The sequence below is a fragment of the Gobio gobio genome (assembly GCF_949357685.1).
Source record: "Gobio gobio genome assembly, chromosome: 13".
Classification (NCBI taxonomy): domain Eukaryota; kingdom Metazoa; phylum Chordata; class Actinopteri; order Cypriniformes; family Gobionidae; genus Gobio; species Gobio gobio.
The window spans coordinates 6599494-6624649 of NC_137106.1; the positions used below are offsets into that span (position 1 = coordinate 6599494).

At 39.8% G+C, this 25156-nt stretch overlaps 1 protein-coding gene across 1 annotated transcript in view; it reads right to left on the reverse strand.

The window, feature by feature from the left end:
• plcb1 (phospholipase C beta 1) overlaps positions 1-25156 on the reverse strand; it is a gene marked incomplete at both ends in the record, with an annotated part of 146587 nt that overhangs the window by 106598 nt on the left and 14833 nt on the right. Inside the window, one exon of the mRNA XM_079833982.1 lies at positions 14622-14690. Coding sequence (XP_079690108.1) covers positions 14622-14690 — 69 coding nt within the window. The remainder of the gene's footprint in view (positions 1-14621; positions 14691-25156) is intronic.

Genomic DNA, 25156 nt, shown 5'->3' on the forward strand with positions numbered 1-25156 from the left:
ACGATCAGACAGTGCACTATATAGGGGATAGGGAACAATCAGACAGTGCACTATATAGGGGATAGGGAACGATCAGACAGTGCACTATATAGGGGATGGGGAACGATCAGACAGGGCACTATATAGGGGATAGGGAACGATCAGACAGTGCACTATATAGGGGATAGGGAACGATCAGACAGTGCACTATATAGGGGATAGGGAACGATCAGACAGTGCACTATATAGGGGATGGGGAACGATCAGACAGGGCACTATATAGGGGATAGGGAACGATCAGACAGTGCACTATATAGGGGATAGGGAACGATCAGACAGTACACTATATAGGGGATAGGGAACGATCAGACAGTACACTATATAGGGCATAGGGAACTATCAGACAGTGCACTATATAGGAGATAGGGAACGACCAGACAGTGGACTATATAGGGGATAGGGAACGATCAGACAGTACACTATATAGGGGATAGGGAACGATCAGACAGTACACTATATAGGGCATAGGGAACTATCAGACAGTGCACTATATAGGGGATAGGGAACGATCAGACAGGGCACTATATAGGGGATAGGGAACGACCAGACAGTGCACTATATAGGGGATGGGGAACGATCAGACAGGGCACTATATAGGGGATGGGGAACGATCAGACAGTGCACTATATAGGGGATGGGGAACGATCAGACAATGCACTATATAGGGGATAGGGAACGATCAGACAGTGCACTATATAGGGGATAGGGAACGATCAGACAGTACACTATATAGGGGATAGGGAACGATCAGACAGTACACTATATAGGGCATAGGGAACTATCAGACAGTGCACTATATAGGAGATAGGGAACGACCAGACAGTGGACTATATAGGGGATAGGGAACGATCAGACAGTACACTATATAGGGGATAGGGAACGATCAGACAGTACACTATATAGGGCATGGGGAACTATCAGACAGTGCACTATATAGGGGATAGGGAACGATCAGACAGGGCACTATATAGGGGATAGGGAACGACCAGACAGTGCACTATATAGGGGATAGGGAACGATCAGACAGTGCACTATATAGGGGATAGGGAACGATCAGACAGTGCACTATATAGGGGATGGGGAATGATCAGACAGTACACTATATAGGGGATAGGGAACGATCAGACAGTACACTATATAGGGCATAGGGAACTATCAGACAGTGCACTATATAGGGGATAGGGAACGATCAGACAGGGCACTATATAGGGGATAGGGAACGACCAGACAGTGGACTATATAGGGGATATGGAACGACCAGACAGTGCACTATATAGGGGATAGGGAACGACCAGACAGTGGACTATATAGGGGATATGGAACGACCAGACAGTGCACTATATAGGGGATAGGGAACAATCAGACAGTGCACTATATAGGGGATAGGGAACAATCAGACAGTGCACTATATAGAGGATAGGGAACAATCAGACAGTGCACTATATAGGGGATAGGGAACAATCAGACAGTGCACTATATAGGGGATAGGGAACAATCAGACAGTGCACTATATAGGGGATAGGGAACAATCAGACAGTGCACTATATAGGGGATAGGGAACAATCAGACAGTGCACTATATAGAGGATAGGGAACAATCAGACAGTGCACTATATAGGGGATAGGGAACGATCAGACAGTGCACTATATAGGGGATAGGGAACAATCAGACAGTGCACTATATAGGGGATAGGGAACAATCAGACAGTAACATTCATTTTGGAGCAACAGTGATGGTTTTCTCAGAACAGCACTAATGACAGCACATTGTCATCTGAGTTTTACATTGTAAAGTGAACCTGAGAGTGGGTGGAAGTCGCTGAAGCTGTGCTGAGATTAAAAGCGCACACAGCCACTGCAGCAGAAGCGTGTCGGCAGATGGGCGGACGGATTTCATGGCGCTGAGATGCGGTGCTGATCCTCCTCCAGGCACTTTTTTGGGGGGTTTGAGAGGAAGTAGGCAGGAATCAAAGGCTATCCTCTTCGTTCTGGCTGAAGTCCCACTGATTCTTCTGTCTGCTTCATGCTTGAACGGCTCATTACCCAAAGTAAAAGGGGTGGTACCTTGATTTGAACTAAAAATATATGCAGTTGCATGGATAAGAGCAAATTGCACTGGCTGAGAGTGCAGTTATTTGCCATAAGAAACAAGAACTGAACACAACTGAGCACAAGCCCACGGGTCCGTTTGTGGAGGAAGCAACAGACCGGTCTTTGACCAACCATCGATGGATTAAAGGTGAACTATGTAGGATTTTTGCAGTAAAATATCCAGAAACCACAAGGCCAGTGTTATATATTTTGTTCAGTTGAGTACTTAGAATATCCCAAATGTTTCCAACTATTTGTAAACGTGAGAAAATTGCTATTTTAACCAAGGAGCCGGGACGTGTGAGCTATGCGTGTGAGGGAGTCGCCTGTCGATTGCGTCATATCTGCGTCACCCTCGGTCTCCGGTTTTATTCAGTGAAACACTTTACTCTCACTGCAGTGTGAACAAGTGTCATAGCAGCCGCCGAGCGAACGTCATAACTTCCTTTTCAACACACTCAGATATATCTAATACGATAAACAGAGTTGGGTTACCTCACTCATGACTGGAAAAGAGGAAGTGGCGCCGGCAACCGTGTCATAATAAAAGTCCCGCCGGCGACTATGCCATAATAACAGTCCCGCTCTTCAATCGCTCCTGCGGCCTTGCTCAGCTCCACAACACTCGCTCCTGCTCTGCTTCACTACAGTAATGTTAATCATCGCATACATGAACATGATTTCTGCCCGAGTCCTATCCTGACTGTTTCCCACCGGCTGTGAGGTGAAGACCACATGTCCCGAGATTCTGCGCTCAAACGTGGCGTCATCAAACTACGCCTTTGTTTTGAACAGGCGACCTCTAGTGGACGGAAAAGTTACATAGTGTAGCATTAATTAATTTTGTTTAGGATCAAATTTTGAATCAACTTAAATCACAAGTACATAAAAATATCTCCTGGTGACCTTACGTGTTAAGCCAAATTATTTTATATTTATATGAAGTAGCCTATTAAATAGTGTTTATAAGTATAGAGACGTACGACTTAAGATTATTGGATTTCTAATAATAATAATACTAATAAATATAATTATAATACTTATTATAGTTATTATTAACACTAATAATTATTACACTCTAAAAAATGCTGGGTTAAAAATAACCCAAGTTGGGTTGAAAATCGACTAACCCAGCAATTGGGTTGTTTTAACCCATAATTTGGGTTGTTTTAACCCAGCTGTTGGGTTAAATGTTGCTTAAAACAACTCAATTGCTGGGTTAAAATAACCCAATCGCTGGGTTAGTCCATTTCTAACCCAACTTGGGTTATTTTTAACCCAGCATTTTTTAGAGTGTAGAAATTACATAATTGTAAGTCATAAGTCTGTACTTATAAATAATATATAACACTTATAAACACTGATTATGAATATAAAACACAGACACACACACATAACATAAAATGTTAAAATATATGTCTATACACTGATCAGGTGTATAGACAGATAGACTTTTGATAGAGACTGACCACTGCAGACCGGGAACACCCCAGAAGAGCTGCAGTTTTGGAGATGCTCTGACCCAGTCGTCTAGCCGTCACAGTTTGACCCTTGTCAAACTCGCTCAAATCCTTACGCTTGCCCATTTTTCCTGCTTCTAACACATCAACTTTGAGGACTGAATGTTCACTTGCTGCCTAATATATCCCACCCACTAACAGGTTATGTAGAGATCATCAGTGTTATTGACTTCACCTGTCAGTGGTCATAATGTAATAATGTATATATAATAGGCTAATATACATGTAGGAGCACAACAAATATGAAGTAAAAAACATATACAGTACATTTTCCCTCTAAAATTAGGAGATAAATAATGTGTGTGTGGCAATATGCACACTTGGACAAACTACAGAGCACTTGGGAGACTCTTATGGCAGAACGGGAACAGCCTTTCCACAAAGCATATGGTCATTAACAACAGCAGTGCCATTAGCAGAGCTCTGGTTGCTTTTCAACAGATGGATGCATGTAAACAACCCCAACTCATTGAGACGGCCTGATTGGTTTTAATATGTATCATATACATTTATGACATAAACGTCTCGTTATCTTCTCCATTTTTCAATGGAATAATTACCAGGATGTGATTGTTCTCGCTGTGTGCTTTAACGAGACGCCAAGAACACTAAACGCTAAAGATCTGCTGATCGAGGGAAAGATGAACAGTTCTTCCTGTCTGTTCTGTGTTCATCTGCTGTCGGCTTCACAAGCGCACAGCTCAATACTATCATTCTTCTTTTCAATTAACAACACATCTTTAATGACTTACATAAACAAGCAATTCCAAACAAAAGCAGCAGGATATTTGTCATGGTCTCAGCGTTACTACTGATTAAAATCTCATTCAGATTCCTCTCTCAGTAAAGCGGTAAAGATAAACAGCTTGCAATTAGGAGGAACCTGCTACGTTGGGACGAACAAAACCCAAAAGATTAGATTAGAAGAAATGGTGAGCTACCATAAACTCGAAAAGGAGGGAAAAAAAAAAAAAAAAAAATACACATCTCAGTTCAAAAGTTTGGGCTTGGCAATATGTTTTTGAAAGAAGACTCTTCTGCTCACAAATGTGCATTTATTTGATAACAAATTTTTTTGGGGGAAATATTACTACAATTTAAAATAGCTGTTTTCTATATGAATATACAGTATATTAAAGTGCAATTTATTCCTGTGATCAAAGCTGGTCTGCGGCGACTTGATCGTTCCCTATCACTTATATAGTGCACTGTCTGATCGTTCCCTATCCCCTATATAGTGCACTGTCTGATCGTTCCCCATCCCCTATATAGTGCACTGTCTGATCGTTCCCTATCCCCTATATAGTGCACTGTCTGATCGTTCCCCATCCCCTATATAGTGCACTGTCTGATCGTTCCCTATCCCCTATATAGTGCACTGTCTGATCGTTCCCCATCCCCTATATAGTGCACTGTCTGATCGTTCCCTATCCCCTATATAGTGCACTGTCTGATCGTTCCCTATCCCCTATATAGTGCACTGTCTGATCGTTCCCTATCCCCTATATAGTGCACTGTCTGATCGTTCCCCATCCCCTATATAGTGCACTGTCTGATCGTTCCCTATCCCCTATATAGTGCACTGTCTGATCGTTCCCCATCCCCTATATAGTGCACGGTCTGATCGTTCCCTATCACTTATATAGTGCACTGTCTGATCGTTCCCCATCCCCTATATAGTGCACTGTCTGATCGTTCCCCATCCCCTATATAGTGCACTGTCTGATCGTTCCCTATCACTTATATAGTGCATTGTCTTATCGTTCCCTATCCCCTATATAGTGCACTGTCTAATCGTTCCCTATCACTTATATAGTGCACTGTCTGATCGTTCCCTATCCCCTATATAGTGCACTGTCTGATCGTTCCCTATCCCCTATATAGTGCACTGTCTGATCGTTCCCTATCACTTATATAGTGCATTGTCTTATCGTTCCCTATCCCCTATATAGTGCACTGTCTGATCGTTCCCTATCACTTATATAGTGCACTGTCTGATCGTTCCCTATCCCCTATATAGTGCACTGTCTGATCGTTCCCCATCCCCTATATAGTGCACTGTCTGATCGTTCCCCATCCCCTATATAGTGCACTGTCTGATCGTTCCCTATCCACTATATAGTGCACGGTCTGATCGTTCCCCATCCCCTATATAGTGCACGGTCTGATCGTTCCCCATCCCCTATATAGTGCACTGTCTGATCGTTCCCAATCCGCTATATAGTGCACTGTCTGATCGTTCCCCATCCCCTATATAGTGCACTGTCTGATCGTTCCCCATCCCCTATATAGTGCACTGTCTGATCGTTCCCCATCCCCTATATAGTGCACTGTCTGATCGTTCCCCATCCCCTATATAGTCCACTGTCTGATCGTTCCCCATCCCCTATCTAGTGAACTGTCTGATCGTTCCCCATCCCCTATATAGTGCACTGTCTGATCGTTCCCCATCCCCTATATAGTGCACTGTCTGATCGTTCCCCATCCCTTATATAGTGCACTGTCTGATTGTTCCCCATCCCCTATATAGTGCACGGTCTGATCGTTCCCCATCCCCTATATAGTGCACGGTCTGATCGTTCCCCATCCCCTATATAGTGCACTGTCTGATCGTTCCCCATCCCCTATATAGTGCACTGTCTGATCGTTCCCCATCCCCTATATAGTGCACTGTCTGATCGTTCCCCATCCCCTATATAGTGCACTGTCTGATCGTTCCCCATCCCCTATATAGTGCACTGTCTGATCGTTCCCCATCCCCTATATAGTGCACTGTCTAATCGTTCCCTATCCCCTATATAGTGCACTGTCTGATCGTTCCCCATCCCCTATATAGTGCACTGTCTGATCGTTCCCCATCCCCTATATAGTGCACTGTCAAATCGTTCCCCATCCCCTATATAGTGCACGGTCTGATCGTTCCCCATCCCCTATATAGTGCACTGTCTGATCGTTCCCCATCCCTATATAGTGCACTGTCAAATCGTTCCCTATCCCCTATATAGTGCACGGTCTGATCGTTCCCCTATCCCCTATATAGTGCACGGTCTGATCGTTCCCCATCCCCTATATAGTGCACTGTCTGATCGTTCCCCATCCCCTATATAGTGCACTGTCTGATCGTTCCCCATCCCCTATATAGTGCACTGTCAAATCGTTCCCTATCCCCTATATAGTGCACGGTCTGATCGTTCCCCTATCCCCTATATAGTGCACGGTCTGATCGTTCCCCTATCCCCTATATAGTGCACGGTCTGATCATTCCCTATCCCCTATATAGTGCACTGTCTGATCGTTCCCTATCCCCTATATAGTCCACTGTCTGATCGTTCCCCATCCCCTATCTAGTGCACTATGTGCCATTCAATAGTAAATGTGTGAACAAGTGAGCGATTTCAGCCGCAGCTTCAGCGTGTGTTTATAATGTAGGGGGCGGGGCTTCAGATTCCAGAGAGCATTTGATTGGACAGAAAATCTGATGAGAAGGTGATGTCATCAAAATCACTGATCCATATTGGTGGAAGTGAGAGACCTTAATGTGAATGTGATCATTGTTTTGGAGCAACACAAGCTCAATGAGAACAGTAAGACTAACATATTCACTAAAAGCGAAAAAACTTGGTGTAATTATAATGTTTGTCAGATCTCACCGATGTTAAAGTGGTTGTTCTATTTCCTACATTCTGTTTCTTGTATTCCTGAAAAAAAAAAAGTGTAAAGGAACGGTTAAAGCAGAGTTTAGTGTTTAATAGCATTCCTCCAGCGTGCATTACGTCTCATTGGGTGCTGAGTGGCTCAATCGATCATGTGAGCGTGGCTCCTTCAGACGGCCGCACTCTCTCAGAATGATAGCCTCATTCTCAGTCTGTGGAAATGGCTTCGACCTCTACATCCAAGGGTGGATGGACGGTTTGTTGTGGCTCGTGGACGCCTTCATATAAGTGGCGCCGCTACAAGATTTATTCATCTGGCTTTGACACCAGCACACTGCGTTTCCCAGAATCACTCTCAGTCATGACACGAGAGAGAGAGAGAGAGAGAGAGAGAGAGAGAGAGAGAGAGAGAGAGAGAGAGAGAGAGAGAGAAGAGAGAAGAGAGAGAGAAAGAGAGAAAGAGAGAGAGAGAGAGAGAGAGAGAGAGAGAGAGAGAGAGAGAGAGAGAGAGAGAGAGAGAGAGAGAGAGAGAGAGAGAGAGAGAGAGAGAGAGAGAGAGAGAGAGAGAGAGAGAGAGAGAGAGAGAGAGAGAGAGAGAGAGAGAGAGAGAGAGAGAGAGAGAGAGAGAGATCGTGTGAGACCGCGGAAATCACCACCACTTTCACTCAGCAGATGTAGAGAAACTAACATATAATAACCCGTATACACGACTGGTCAAATGTTTGGAATATGTTACGGTTTTTACAGTTTTGTTATATTGCAAAATATTACTACAATTATAAAATAAATGTTAAATTAAAGCTGAATTTGACAGTTTTCAGTGTCACATGATCTTCAGAAATCATTCTAGTATGATCAAGTATTATAGTTGCTCAATTATTAATAATGGTTATTATTATTATCAATGTTCCAAACAGTAGTGATGATTTTTATTTTTCTGTGGAAACCACTATTCAGAAGTTTGGGCTACAAAAATAAGGAAAAACATAAATTCATATTTTTATTAAGCATTAAATTGATCAAAACATCTGACATGAAGGCATTTATAATGTTGCGAAATATTTATATTCGAAATAAATGAACTTCCTATCCATCAAGGAAATAATTTTGATTTGATTGGTACACTCTAAAAAAACGTGGAAGAAAAGTGGTTTCTTGGCTCGTAGTCATCACTTAAAGTGATGTATAGCACCACATCTTGGTGCTTCAGTGGTTTTTCACCAGTTCTTTGGGACCATATACAGAACCTGGTGCACTATGTACATTTTTTTGGAGTAAAATATCCACAAACCCCTAGGCCAGTGTTATATATTTTGTTCAGTTGAGTACTTACAATATCCCAGATGTTTCCAGCTATTTGTAAATCGTGAGAAATTGCTATTTTACCCGAGGAACCGAGACGTGTGAGGGAGTCGCCTGTTGATGACGTCATATCTGCGTTCCCCTCGGTTTCCGGTTTTATTCTGCAGAAACGCTTTACTCTCACTGCAGTGTGAACAAGTGTCATAGCAGCTGCCGAGAGAACACACAGAGTAACGTCATCACATCATCAACACACTCAGAAGAGGAAGTGGCGCCGGCGACTGTGGCATAATAAAAGTCCCGCCGCTCTTCACATTAACAATCGCTTCAGCTCCACAACACTCGCTCCTGCTCTGCTTCACTACAGTAACGTTAATAATCACATCAACATGATTTCTGCCCGAGTCCCATCCCGATTCTTTCCCACCGGCTGTGAGGTGAAGACCAAATGTCCCAAGATTCTGCGCTCAAACGTGGCTTCATCAAACTACGCCTTTGTTTTGAATAGGCGACCTCTAGCGGACGGAAAAGTTACATAGTGCAGCTTTTAGATATGGTGCTATATGGCACCAAAAGTGGTTCCCCTATGATTGTGGGCCAAGAACCACTTTTAGTGCCATTTAGCACCATTTTTTTAGAGTGTAGTGAAGATAATCAGAAATAGTATTTTACAGATATGATTTAAGTATTTATCATAAGTATTTATCATAAGTATTTATACAAACTTTTTACAGATACTCCAGTTTTTCTACTTAAACTGTGTTGAACATGAAACAACAGGTAAAGTCAATCTGTCATGACAATAAATGTTAAAATACAAAAAATACAAAATGTCCTACAAACAGGTTTCATTTTTTTAAATAAAAAAAATAATTATAATGATAATATTATAATAATTATATATATATATGAAATGTATATATGTGTGTATATACATATATATACATATACATACATACACACACACACACACACACACAGTTTCTGCTGTATCAGTACACTGTAAAACCTAATGCTCAAGATATTTCATGTGTTTGAGTAGAGCCAACTCAAATTAAACAAACAAGTTCAATCAAGTATTTAGAACTTTCTTTTTCTTTGGAGTTCCCAAAACTGACACATTTTAAGTAATCAGAAATGTTTCATTGTTTTGAATTTGGTGAACTTAAATTTAACTGAAACTGGGCTAGGATTTCTAGTTCCCAGCATGCTTTGCCATGCCACTCAAAAGGGACAGTAAAGGCCAAAATTAAGTGTATCTTTTGTAATCCAAGATTAACATTAAGTGGGAGATTTAGTAGTGTTTAATTTTTTGTTAGTTTAGAAGAAGTTCTGTTATGTTGTTTTTTTGTGTAGGGTTTCCATCACGAGTGGAGCAAGAGCTTTGTTTGAGAACAGATTTATGTTAAATGTATTATATCGCTGTCCTCATTCAGCAAGTGCTATGCTATGCTAATGCTACCATCGTGTAGCATCGTGTAACCAATTAGCTAGTAAAAGGTAGTCAAGTTTCCGCAACTAAAAATTTGAGATTACATGATAATTTTAAGTTAAATGTATGAATTAGCTTACTCACATATTTCAGGTTCAGAGCAATTAAAATGTATGATTACAAAATAAATTGAATAAAAGTTCTGCTTACTTAGGCCGCGTGTCTACCAAAGTGTTGTTAGCCGTCTGAAAACGTCTCGCTGTGGGCGCGTGAGAGCGTTTTTTTCAGTTGAGACTCTTTGCTTGTTATGATACGGAATATCTTCAGAAGTTTTACTAGTGTCTCATTTCACAGAGAGTTTGTTTCTGTATTGATTCTTCATAAAAACACAGATACAATGTAACGTATTTGCCCTGGCTCTTGTTTTAAATAATTTTGTTCTGTTATTATTCTGCTTGTTTTCATCTGTTGACGTTGTACACACAGAATGTTGCGGTTGGTCGGTGTGGTATTTGTCCCGCCCCTCCTCCAGTGTGATTGGATGGCTGGGTGAAAAGTGACAGTGATGAGCACTGTGTGAAATACTCGCTCAGCGCCTCGTTACGCTCATGGCGTTCTAAAAGCGCGGCGCTCCCATTGAAAAAACACTTTGCTGGACACGCAGCCTTAAACTTTTAATTTCTTAACTTGCCTCAATTTTCTTTTAGTTTTGCCAACTTATTCGAGTTTACAGTGTAGCCAATGAGCTTGCAGCTCAACTTTCAAACACTTGGTCAGCATTGCTGTAGCGGTTCACAGCGCTTTCATAAACCCTCCCCCTTCCCCAGCTCCACCTGTATAGATCTTGTGTATGTACTGGCAATATCAAGTCCTGTACTTGCTCTGTAGTAGCAGCAGCAGTGTAGCAGATCTATTCCACCAAGACCAAACATATCAACTTTGTCATATCCATTTCCATACCAAACACACTCATGTAAAATATGAGAAAAAAGAAAGCACAACTGGACCACCTAAAACTGATGCCTACATCCTTCTGCCACCTTCAAAAACGCCTTGCATTTTCCCTCCATCCACATCAAAATCAATGGCTCTGCGGCGTAAACTCAAGCTGAAATAGGTCTGCTGTTGACGACCACTGTGGCGTAACGCATGAAACGACTCCTCATAGCGTTAGTGCGTTTCATTTGGCCCCAGTGCCATTCTCTCATTTCACAGACACAAATAACGTCCATGAGCGTCAGGAAAGAGTTCACCTGGGAGACCCTCAGCCCACGGGCTCCATATTTAGATCGGAGCGGTCCAGATATAGCGTGGGTGCAGATGCCTGTCTGCCTGTGGCCATTCCACACCAGATTGCACAGACCATTACCCTCATAGAGAGATGTTTATCACCCACAAGAGCTATTAACCTATATAGGGCCTGGGAAACAGAGCACACTGCCGTAGTAATAGCTAAACATCCTTTACAAGGGCATACTTATAAACGGATGCAAATGAATGAAGGAGAATGGATGGAAAGTTACTCCTGCGTCTCTAACAGTGACACACAACTTTCTCAGGCATCCCACAAATTACTTCAATGAGTTTATAAGCTAAAGCAACCAGTGCCGAGATTTATTAAAGGGGCGGTTGATTATGATTTGACTTTTTTAACTTTAGTTAGTGTGAAATGTTGCTGTTTGAGCATAAACAACATCTGCAAAGTTACAACGCTCAAAGTTCAAAGCAAAGGGAGATATTTTCTTTTAAAGAAATCGCTTTTTAAGGACTACAACAAACGGCTGGTAGGGACCACACAAGCTTCTTCACGGGTTGGTGACATCACTAACCCTAAATTTAACATAAACCCCGCCCCTGGGAACACGCAACAAAGGAATTATCATGACAGAGTATGCTAATCAATGACTTAACTCATAAATTCATCAATTAACCATTCAGAAACGTCCTGTCTCATTCTACATGTTGTCTCTTCTTCTTGAGTCTCTCCATCATTGTCCGACTCTGGTTTGAACAGAAAAGTCTGAACAGTTTGTGTCATCTTCAGTGTGTGTCTGCGTGAGGTAATCGGAGCTGATAACATGAGCTCTCGAAGCTCCGCCCTCTTCTTGAAAGGGGTTCGGAGTAGCAGCTAATTTGCATTTAAAGGGACACACACAAAAACGGCATGCTTTTGCTGACCCTCAAAATGTCTCTCCATCCATCCATCGATTTATCCATTTCTCTATCCATCCATCCATTCATCTCTCTATCCATCCATCTCTCCATCCATCCATCCATCCATCCATCCGTCCAGAATATGCTAATCAATGACTTGAAGATAGTTAACTCATAAATTCATCAACTCTCCATTCAGAAACGTCATGTCTCCTTCTACATGTTGTCACTTCATCTTGAGTCTCTCCATCATTGTCCAACTCCGGTTTGAACAGAAATGCCTGAACATTTTCAGTGTGTCTGCATGAGGTTATCAGAGCTGCTAACATGAGCTCTTCAAGCTCCGCCCCATGAGCACCAGCTCATTTGCATTTAAAGGGACACACAAAAAAAACGGCACGTTTTTGCTCACCCGCAAAAAGTGACAAATTTAACATGCTATAAAAAATGATCTGTGAGGTACGTTGAGCTAAAACTTCACATACACACTAGATAGACATAGACATCAGAGACTTATTTCACATCTTGTTAAAAGGGGCAATCAACCACCCCTTTAAAACATTACAATATTGGCAGAGGCTATTTGCACTAAGTGAAAATAGCAGCATTTCTTAGCGGCCTGCTTTTTACACTAGTTAGATGATATTTATCATTTATTTTGCACCTCAGTGCTGTTGTACATTAAACAGTATGCAATAATAACAGAGTGTAAATGATTTTATTTGTTAAAATTATTAAATGAATGCTGTCTTACTGGGACAATAAAGCCCTCCCTAAACCTACACCTAACCGATAAACACATTTGCATCAAAACTTTCTGCCGCGTGCTTTACCCCTATACTATTGCTAATGTAATCAATTCAGAGTCTTCTGCCATTTTGTATGGACCACCAGATGTCAGTGGGCGGAGTTAGTGTAAATAGTGTTTGCTAACAAGGCAGGCTATTTGTAAATACACACTCCGTAAAATATTTTACTTTTGACTGTGCATTTCTTTTCTTTTTGAACAACACTACTCAAGTAGATGAGTGACTATAAAACAGATTGATTGAAATTCATTGCAACATTATCAAAATAAATATCCACAAAAAAACTTGCTGCATTAAATTACGTACAATCAACTTAAATTACATGAAACTGACATAAAAATTAGGTGAATCTCGTATAACTTTAAAAATACATCTTAAAATGGCTTAACTTAATTTCGATGAGTTGAAGCAATGTAAAAACATACACCGATCAGGCATAACATTATGACCACCTTCCTAATATTGTGTTGGTCCCCCTTTTTCTGCCACAACAGCCCTGACCCTTCGAGGTATGGACTCCACTAGACCCCTGAAGGTGTACTGTGGTATCTGGCACCAAGATGTTAGCAGCAGATTCTTTAAGTCCTGTAAGTTGCGAGGTGGGGCCTCCATGGATCGGACTTGTTTGTTCAGCACATCCCACAGATGCTCGATTGGATTGAGATCTGGGGAATTTGGAGGCAGAGTCAACGCCTCAAACTTGTTGTTGTGCTCCTCAAACCATTCCTGGAGCATTTTTGCTTTGTGGCAGCACATTATCTGCTGAAAGAGCCTTGGACCCTGTGGCCGGTTCTCCACTGTTCCTTCCTTGGATCACTTTTGATAGAGACTGACCACTGCAGACCGGGAACACCCCAGAAGAGCTGCAGTTTTGGAGATGCTCTGACCCAGTCGTCTAGCCATCACAATTTGGCCTTTGTCAAACTTGCTCAAATCCTTACGCTTGCCCATTTTTCCTGCTTCTAACGCATCAACTTTGAGGACAAAATGTTCACTTGCTGCCTAATATATCCCACCCACTAACAGGTTATGTAGAGATCAGTGTTATTCACTTCACCGGTCATAATGTTAAGCCTGATCGGTGTGTGTTGCCATGACCCTCTGATCATGTCCGTTTTTACAGTGCAGCAGAAGTAATCTATTTTCTGTGAATATGCGACACTTATGATTCATTAGTGTTTATAATAATGATGGCAAAAGTGTCACGCATTCAAGTTACAAATGGCCGCTCCCCTTGAGGTTGCAATAGTTTTTTACTCCTTGTTGTGACGTATATATGAAACGGCTTCTCAAACAAGAAAACATGTAGGGCGGGTCTTGATTCTGTTCATTGGGAATTGATTGGATGGGTGTGGTTTGCTATTGGTCGATCTCATGTGAGTGGCAGGTGGCCCCGCCCTCATGCCAGTAAATGTCAGAGACGTTCATACAAAAAACAAAACAAGAAGTGTCCATTTTGATTTCATGCTGACTTTAATATAAGGTGGATAAGAAGTTTGACTTGAAATATTTGAATGTCACTGCTGAACTTTCCTTTTTTAGTTTTAAAACACGTTGGAAATATTATTGTTATTGTTTAGCATGTTGTTTGGTATAGTTTGTGTGTTTAATAATAGTCTTACCTTTGGCGTTTTGGTGCATTTCCCTGTTCTCGCATCTTTGATGTAGGTGATGTCCAATAGGTCCGTTTCCTGAAAGAGGGAGGGGCAGATTTTATGTCACAGCTCACAAAAACAATCTCATGCTGTGGGAGCGAATCAATATTATGTTAAATATCACAAAAGCCATTCAGATGTCACACAAGGTGACAGCACGGGAACTGTTGACAGAGAAAACACTGATGGAAAATGAATAATTGAGCAGAGGTCAAACACAGAGACTAATTCACACACGCAGATCCAGATCAAAGAAATAATCGAATGACTCTCTTAAAAATACATTCCTAAGGAAATGATGCAGGGCCAGAGCGCCGCATTACTTGCGTCTGCAGTGTGTAATGGACACGCTGATAGATATGCTTTCTGACAGCTGCAGCAGAAACGAAAGCTGACGGCATTCTGCTGGCACGGCTGAGCTACAACTGAGCTGGAACAACACAAAGAGGCATTTGCTCTTTATACTCATTTATGCAACACGGCAATGAACGAGGATAAAAATAGAGCATCATCATTTTCATGACGGTAAAACCTGAATGTGCTCATGTGCTTCAGGAACAATGCATAACATATGTAACATGTAAAGGTGCCCTGTAGTGACACCCTCCTCCAAAAACTAACAGGATGTTTCTAATTTCTCGTTTGAATTATGCATGCTTTTTATGATTTCATAATAATCGAGGCGTATTTAACCTCTTAAACTCCAAGGGCCCTGATCCGACATCATCAAGTACATATTTTAATATTTAATTTAAGCTTTACTTTCTGGAGACATGCATCACTTTGGCATTTGTTTTACACCGGAAAACTTTCTGTTTTGAAATTTTAAAAATCACTGCTTCATCGGAATTATATGAAACTTGGTGACTTTTCTATCATTAGGTATGTAAACATTTACATTTGCATTTATGCATTTAGCAGACGCTTTTATCCAAAGCGACTTACAACTTGGGAGTACAGGAAGCGATTGGTCATGAAGCGTCGAGTAAGCGCAACAAGTGCCTGAAATACTGAGTTTGTGTACATTGCTCAGTGTAGCACAGGCTAGAGTAGGGAGGGAAAAGGGAAGAAAGAGGAAAATAAAGGCTTTTTTATGAGGTTAAGTGCTCACGGAAGAGTTACTAGTTACTAAACACACAAACAAATTGGGGTCATGATTCGAGCATGCTAATTGGTCGTAAAAAAAAAAGTAGCGTTCATTGTCTTCGGTCATAAATGACCGACCATAGGAAATGAATGGGAAATCGGCAAACACACAAAAATTCTCTGAATATTTGTGTGTACAATCTACAAATCGGCCACAATGCTGAAAAAAAAGTACACAGCAGTAAAGGAGTGACACTCTAAAACATCAAGAGTGTGATATTGACACATCCACACACACACACACAAACACACACAGACACATCCACACACACACACACACACACACACACACACACACACACACACACACACACACACACGAAAAACTGAACCTATGAACCACATTTGGAATTTCTAAAAATCACAGCTTCATCAGAATGATATGAAACTTGGTGACTTTTCTAGCATTAGGTATGTAAACACACAAAAAAATGTAGGGCATGATTCGAGCATGCTGAGTGGTCGTAAAAAAATACTCCCACTTGTGTTCTTCGGTCAAAAATGACCACCATAGGAAATTAATGGGAAATCTGCAAAAACACAAATTCACAGAAAAAAAATATATTGTAAATATATAATAATAATAATAATAATAATAATAATAATAATAATAATAATAATAATAATAATATATGAAATCAATATTTCTAAAAAAACAATATATATCCAAATCCATCAAAAAAAAATCTGAGGTACATTTGGTGAAATGCAACTCTTCACATGCACTTATATCCAGTCTCATGTAGACAACAGGTTAAATAAAAAATATAAGGATTATGTAGCAAAATGCCACTTTATACAGTTATTTTCCTTGCTGACTAGTGAGTTTATGCGCATTGAATGGCTTTTCTGAGGTAAATTTGACAGGATTGTTCTCAGGCTGGTTTATACAAGCTCTTTCCAAGGTCGAAATGTTGATTGATCGATCCGTCAGGCCTCATTAAATAGACAAAACCAGATTTATTGCTTGTATTTTGTGATCAAATTGATAGAATTTGAAAGCTGAAAGTTTGTTAATTGTTTACTAAAATTAACAAACACGTTAAAGGAACACGGCAACTTTTTGGGACTTGAGAGGAACTCTACGCTCATTCCTGCGTAATGATTAAGGAATGATATTACACAGCGCCTGAAAATAGGCTAACTTTCCTCAACATAACCTGCGTGACAACCTGCTTACACAGGGAGCACTGGGGACTATTTTCAGTCACTTATTGAGCAGTCGGCTAGCTGGAGCCATTTACCTCCAGTCTTTGTGCTAAGCTAGGCTAGCGGTGGTTCGTCAGACAGAGTTATGGTTAGATGAGAATGGCATGAATGGATGTATCTAACTCTGGGGGATACGGTGAATAAGATAAAGTCCCAATAAGTCGGCGTGTTCCTTAAAAATTAAATAAATAATAACACAAACTTGACAGGTTCACACTGATATTTTGAATTTCTTGAGCAATGTTGTTTTCATGAATTCAATGAATTAGACATGCTTTTTGATCGTTAAAATATATTAATTAAATAAAATAATTAAATATAATAAAATGGAATGTGAGAAAAAAAATTCATAGGGCCCTCAACATGCAATTTTTGTTAAACTATTAATAAATAGTTTGTTTCTGATTTCAATTAATTAGACATGCTTTTTGATTTATCAAAAATGAATCCAACCATTAAAATGAAGAAAAAATTCCCCCAGAAATTAAAACGAGAGGGAAAAAAACTGAATCCAGAGAAATTAAAAACGGAAAAAACGGAATTTGGCATTTTTGTTAAACTTTTTTCAGGCGCTGTGTAATATCCTTGCGCTGCTGCACTCATGGTACGGCTCAAAGTTCCTTGTTTATTACAAAGGAATTAAAGTATAGTTTAACTTTTTTCCCCCTAGAATGAATTTAAACATCAGAATTCAGAATGTCTGATCTGTGGCAAGAAAGTATTGTTGGTGAATATTATTAATTCATATTTTTAGTAAGTGATGAGTTTAGTCAAACATTTTTCTTCATGATAATTTTTGTTTATGGCTTCTTTTGATTTGAACAGATCATGTGTTTTGTTAACACTAACAAAAACCACAAACTCACATAAAAGCCAAGAGTCAAACTGCCCAACTAAATGAAACAATGATCACCATAATGGTGACTAAATAAGAGCTTCTATAGACGTCTTTCAGGGTTGGAGCCAAACTCTGCAGGACAGCGACTCACTTGCCAACCCCTGCACTAACTAGAGGAAAACAATAGTATAATTATACCCTAAGGACCAATTGTGTACCTTTAAAAGGTCCAGTTATACGTTTTGTTGCCCAAGGTACAAAATTGTACCTCCACTGTACCTTTTTTTCTGAGAGTGTAGTGACAACAGCCAATCATATTACTTTTCCAGTGTTGCATGGGCGCAATTGGCTAGCATCTGCACTGGGGTATTTGCATAGGCGATCTGATTGAAAACGTTTCAACCTTTCCAGAGAAATGCCAGTGACGCGACGTAACGCATGACGTCACCCATTCAAACTAACCCATGAATGCAACGTAATACACTGGCAAACAGTCTGTCCGGAAGAAAAGACAAATATAATAGATATGTTTTACACATAATATAGGCCTAAATGCACATTATCTGCCATTTAAATCCATATCGGTTGACTAGAGGTGATTAAAAACTTCCCCTAAAGATAAATTGACATAATAACAGCATTATTTCTATTCATTCCTGAAACACATTTTGGACGGGCTGCGATCCCCTGACACACTTCTGTGTGTGTGACACACTTCTGTGCAGTCTAAGGGTGAGGACAGGACAACAGACTCCAGATTACATAAAGAAACCTGGATGTCATTTGTTCGGCGCTTTGACCTGAAACAATAACACAGGACGAGAAACACGTCTCCTTTAATATTCACTAGGCCACGAGGTCGTTCCCAACTCAACTCGCATTTATTCCACGATGCTTTGAAATGAAAACATAATGCACTTTTCCTCATCATGTCATGCATGCAATGCCATGCAATGCAGAGCGCCCCATAATATGACTATATAATATTTATGATAATTGCAAGTACCAGCCAAGGCTATCTGAATAATGAAAGCATCTCTCAGTCAACCGGTTCAACTATGAAAACGCGAGTATGGTGGCGGGCGCTTCGCCAGCGCCATGGCAACAGGGGATGGAGGTGGTCCATGACGGGGAGTTGCATGGGCTAAAGCAATTTGAAGACAGGCACCAGGCACCGTTGAAATCAGCTTGCGGAAGACGTCGCCAGCGGACTCGGCGCTCGCTGGAAATCCATTGAGACTACATGATCAAATATCTGTTAGTTCAGCAGAGCAAACCGCAGTCTATTGACTCTCTATCCACAGAAAACTCACAAACGTGCAAAAGTGTTCAATAACGAAGCCGGTTGTAAGTGACTATGATGATTTGCTCGTCTCTCGCAGGCGACAATCCGGCCTGCAGTGCATCTAAATATAGAAAATCATGCATTGAGTCAATAGATGCTTACTTTGCATAACAATACAGGATGCGCTTGCATTACTATAGGCCAGAGGCGCCTGGCGCTCTGGAATTCCTCACGGATTTTATGGACAGGAAAAACTGTCGGGTTTGTTTTCAGTGCTTTCATGGATTTGACAACTGTGAACTGTGGTGTCTCTGTCCATGTGCGTGTGTATACACATGATATCAGGGTCAACCTGTCAGGAGTGTGTTATTATTGATTTAGTTGTAAGGTAAAGTGTGAGCTGGACATGCTTTTGTAGAGCCCTATGAAATCTGTGTTATTTTTTCCCCAAATTTTGCTTTATTTTATTTTCAAATTCCATTTTTTTATTCCTTTTTTTAATGGTTATAATTACATTTTAGTCTAATTAGTTGAAATCATGAAACATACAATTTAACAACGATTTATTAAAAGTTTAACAAAAATGCCTTATGAAAATCGTAATTTTTTTTTTCCAAATTCCGTTTTTTCTGTTTTTAATAATTTCTCTGGATTCGGTTTTTTCCCCTCTCGTTTTAATTTTTGGTGGAATTTTTTCTTCATTTTAATGGTTCTATTCATTTTTGATAAATCACAAAGCATGTCTAATTAATTGAAATCACGAAACATCCAAATTTATTACAAGTTTAACAAAAATTACATGTTCAGGGCCCTATGAATTGTTTTTCTCACATTCCATTTTATTTTAATTTATTATTATATTTAATTTTAATGATCAAAAAGCATGTCTAATTCATTGAATTCATAAAAACAACATTGTTTTCTCAAGAAATTCCGAATATCAGTGTGAACCTGTCATGTATGTGTTATTATTTATATTTAATTTTTAAGGAACACGCCGACTTATTGTGACTTTAGCTTATTCACCATATCCCCTAGAGTTAGATACATCCATACACACCATTCTCATCTCTGTGCCATAACTCTGTCTGACGCACCCACCGCTAGCCTAGCTTAGCACAAAGACAGGAGGTAAACAGCTCCAGCTAGCGACTGCTCAATGAGCGCCTGAAAATAGTCCCCAGCGCTCACTGTGTGTAAGCAGGTTGTCACATTGGTTGTGTTGACGAAAGTTAGACTATTTTCAGGCGCTGTGTAATATCATTGCGCCGCTGCACTCATTGGACGGCTCAAAGTTCCTTGATTGTTACGCAGGAATGAGAGAATAGTTCCTAGCATGGGTGTCGGAAGCAAAGACAATGTGGGTGGGTCCTCTCTCAGAACAATTTGACTGGAGTAGATTCCATTTACATTAAGTACAAATATACCGCCTTGTTTGCTAAACGTCTAGTTGGGAAAGACAAAATTACAGAAATCATTGAGAGTGGCAGTAGTGTAGGGGTAAGACGCATGGCATCAAGTTTTGAGGCAAATTGACCCAAAGTTCAAATCCGCCTTTTGCCTAACTCACTCTACTCCCTTTTCCAATCACATATCAGATCGAAAAGGCATTTATTTTCAATAAAAATGAAGAAAATATTAGAAAAGTGGAAATAAAGTGTCTAACGTGTTATCGGTTAGGGGTAGGTAAACAGACGTGCTGAATTAGAGACGATAAAAGTGAGTGGGTCCAATATCATTGATCGTCTTGTCCCACCCACATACAATGGTTCCGACACCCATGATTCCTAGCCATATCGGTCTAGAAAATCACAACGTTTCATTTTCCGTCAGTCTTAGTACACGATGTAACTACACACATCTCAACATGTGAATGGGAAAATGTTGGTGTTATTTTGTCTCTTATTGAGCAGTCGGCTAGCTGGAGCCATTTACCTCCAGTCTTTGTGCTAAGCTAGGCTAGCGGTGGGTGCGTCAGACAGAGTTATGGCACGGAGATGAGAATGGTATGTGTGGACTTATCTAACTCTAGGGGACACGAGTTAATAAGATAAAGTCCCAAAAAGTCTGCGTGTTCCTTTAAGGTAAAGGGTGACCTTGACATACTTTTGTAGGGCCCTATGAAATTCAATTTATTTTTTCCCAAATTATATAAAAAAAAATATTTTTAAAAGTGTTTTTTTTCTTCTTTTTTTTCTCCATTTTAACGGTTGAATTAAATTTGTAGTAATCAAAAACCCTGTCTAATTAATTGAAATCATGAAACTTATACAATTTAACAGCAATTTATTTATTTTTTTCTTTTCTTTTTTTCTCAAATTCCGGTTTATTTGTTTATTTTTACCAAATTCTGTGTTTTCTGTTTTAGATTTTCTGGATTCCATTTTTAATGGTTTAATTACATTTTAATAATAAAAAAGCATGTCTAATTAATTGAATTTCTATGAAAAAAAAAATTCTCCAGAAATTCTGTGATTCTGTATTTTATTTTTTCTGGCAAAAAACATTAATTTAACAGATCTTTTAATCATAAGTGCTGCACAACAGAGTTCTATTGTTAAAATTATGGAAGAAAAAAGTGATTATTCCTTAAAAAAAATCAAGTTTTAATAATTTATTATTAATATTAGTGTTAGTATTATTACATTGAGACGTGGCTAAATTCTACAACAGTAATATATTTCTGTCACAATTTCTTCAAGTTAAACCAAACTTTTATTTTGCCGGGTTGCCGTGAAGAGCTTTGAGTTTCTGTGCGTTTATGATATGACGTAATTTTTCTCAAATGAAACGCTGATGCAGTGACTCTAGATGCAGATTCATAGGGCCCTTCTATAAGCACAGACACTGAGCTTAAGGCAATAACTCAGCACAGTTTTGTGTCCTGCGAGTCCTTCAGCGTCCGTCACAATTAGCAATGTTTTATTCAATACCATCTGGTATCAGAAGATTGAGTCACTCAGATGAATATTATCCTGATATTACTCACTGCTGCTTTCACAAACTCTGCGTGACAAATGATATGATAAAGTTTGCTGGAATACACTTGCACTCGACTGAATCATAATCGATTCTCTTATATAAAAGAGAGAGAGGAGAGAATATGCTGCCAAATCAACTTACATGACCTCCTGTTGCGTTCGCTGTAGATCAACTTATGTACATGTACACTGGAAAAAAATTTTTTTCAAAGATTACTGGAGTACATGTTACTTGCTGTTTCTTAATAATTCAAGCGTGTAGAGCTGAAACTGTAATGTAACGGTTACACTTTCCAAGGATTAGCATTCCCTCCTAAAACCGTAAGTCGTAGAGACTTGAAACTTTGAGGACTGGTAGTTCTCACACCGCCTACAACACCACCGAGGCGTGCCCCGATCGGCCTGACGGGGGCGCTACAGCGGTCAAAAGTACCAAATGGCTCATAACTCCTACCGTTAGGCGTAGGCTCAAGTGTTTTATATGATTTGCTCATCATTTTTTTTGAAAAACCATACTTTTGCGAACTAGTCCTAGTTTTCTGGCCTGATCGGAACCAAACCAGTGCAGAAATATTCTCTGGAGAGTGAATATCAATATTTATAAAAAAAAAGTTGAAATAGTCCAGCTATTTATAAAAAAAAAAATTTGATTCATGGTCGCTAATGGAAGCCAAAATGTTCGATGTGGGCGGGGCCACTTTTACTAAAACGGCTATAACTCGTGAACGGAACCAGATATTTTCACCAAACTCTGGACACATATGTGACCCTGGATCATAAAATCAGTCATAAGGTTTTTTTTTTCTCCTTGTTAGGGTAGGACAATATTTGGCCGAGATACAACTATTTGAAAATCTTGAAAAAAAAATCTAAATATTGAGAAAATTGCCTTTAAAATTGTTCAAATGAAGTCCTTAGCAATGCATATTACTACTTTTGATATATTTACTGTAGGAAATGTACAAAATATCTTCATGGAACATGATCTTTACATAATATCCTAATAATGTTTGGCATAAAAGAAAAATCTATAAATTTGACCCATACAATGTATTGTTGGCCAATGGCCATTGCCACAAATATACCCGTGCGACTTACGACTGGTTTTGTGGTCCAGGGTCACATATGTAAGAGCTCAATTTGAGGTCACATGAAAAAAAATTAGACGATTGAACACTTGGTGGCGCTATAACAAGAAAAAAACTTGAAAATGGCTATAACCACCCGACCGCTAGTCTGATTGACTTGAAAATTGGCATGTCCAAGGTGCCATGATAGTCTATGAAGACATTGGCGTATCTAAAAAAACAAGGCCGCCATCTGCAAATGAAGTTTAAACACCTATTAGACAAGGTTAATGGAGGCGATCGGAACGAAACTCGTGCGCAAGAATTTTGAAAGAAATCGACCACTAGGTGGCGCTAACAAGTTTTATGCCTTTGTAATCATATGGTGTTTCACACATACACACACGATATTCATATCATTTGATAGATCTCTTGATACAGAACAACTTTGTCTCATGAACCACAGCTGTCAATCAAATCCTTCATTAAATATTCATGATTATGTAAAAAACCCTGCTTTTGCAAACTAGTCCTATTTTTCTGGCCTGATCGGAACCAAAACAGTGCAGAAATATTTTCTGGAGAGTGAGCATCAATATTTATCAAAAAAAGTTGACATTTCGATTCACGGTCGCAAATGGAAGCCAAAATGTTCGATGTGGGCGGAGCCACTTTTACTAAAACGGCTATAACTCGTGAACGGAACGGGATATTTTCACCAAACTCATACACATATGTGACCCTGGACCATAAAATCAGTCATAAGGGTATTTTTTTTATTTTACTTTATTTTTTTTAGGATAGGACAATATTTGGCCAAGATACAACTATTTGAAAACCTGGAATCTGAGGGTGCAAAAAAATTTGAAATATTGAGAAAATTGCCTTTAAAATTGTCCAAATGAAGTCCTTAGCAATGCTATAACAAGAAAAAAACTTGAAAATGGCTATAACCACCCGACCGCTAGTCTGATTGACTTAAAAATTGGCATGTCCAAGGTGCCATGATAGTCTATGAAGACATTGACGTTTGAAGCGAATTCGCGTCTGACGCCGAGTTGAAAAATCTGAACTTTGGCGTCTATTCGCTCCACTTTAACCAATCAGGAGCCTGCTTGCTGCTGTCAGGGGGTAAAGTGACATGATGAGAAACCCACATAATTGAAAAATACTACTATTATTGTGTCACAAAATGTAGTTTTAAGACTTTTTCAGGTGAGAGTTTAAAGCTCAAATCTGTGGTTTATTTATAAAGAGAGTGCCTATTTAAAAAATAATAATAATCTGGCGTTTTTGGAGTTGTGAGATCCAGGCGATCACCGGGCACTCAGCGCTCATTAACCCCAGCGAGAGCAGCCTTTCCTCGGCCAGTCCTTCTGCCGTCTGCCGCTGGCTCTGATGTCCTGTAGGGCTTCGTCTTGTGTGGATCTAACGGCCGATCTTTGGTGTCATGAATCTATAATTTGTTGTCTGCCAAATCATTTTGACTGAGGGCAAAGAGAAGTTTCATAACTTGCATACATGCAGTGAAGATAATGTAGGTAGTGTTGCCTGAACCACATTTGTGTGGCTATTTATGTTTAATAAATGAAAAGAGGCAGAGTGGTGTTTTATGACGTATTTCTCCTGGAGTGCCTTGAACGGGCGTCTATTTTGTTTCAAAAGCTTGGATTATACACAGCGAATTGGACGCTAGGGCTGCACAATTAATCGAAATCAAACCGCAATCGCGATTTGGGTTATGTGCGATTATGAAAGCGCAAAGGCTGCGATTTTTATAAAATAAATAAATGCCCAGCGTGTCAGTGAAAAGCGGCTCTGAGATCAGGAGTAAACATGTGTCAAACATCTTCACAAACTAGCAGTGCGAAGCGTTCATAAACCTGTCCAACAAAATACGTTTAATAACCGGTTTTAACGCACTTCATATCGTCAGTCGAGCTGATGTGGCTTCTTATCACAGAATGTCAATCAGC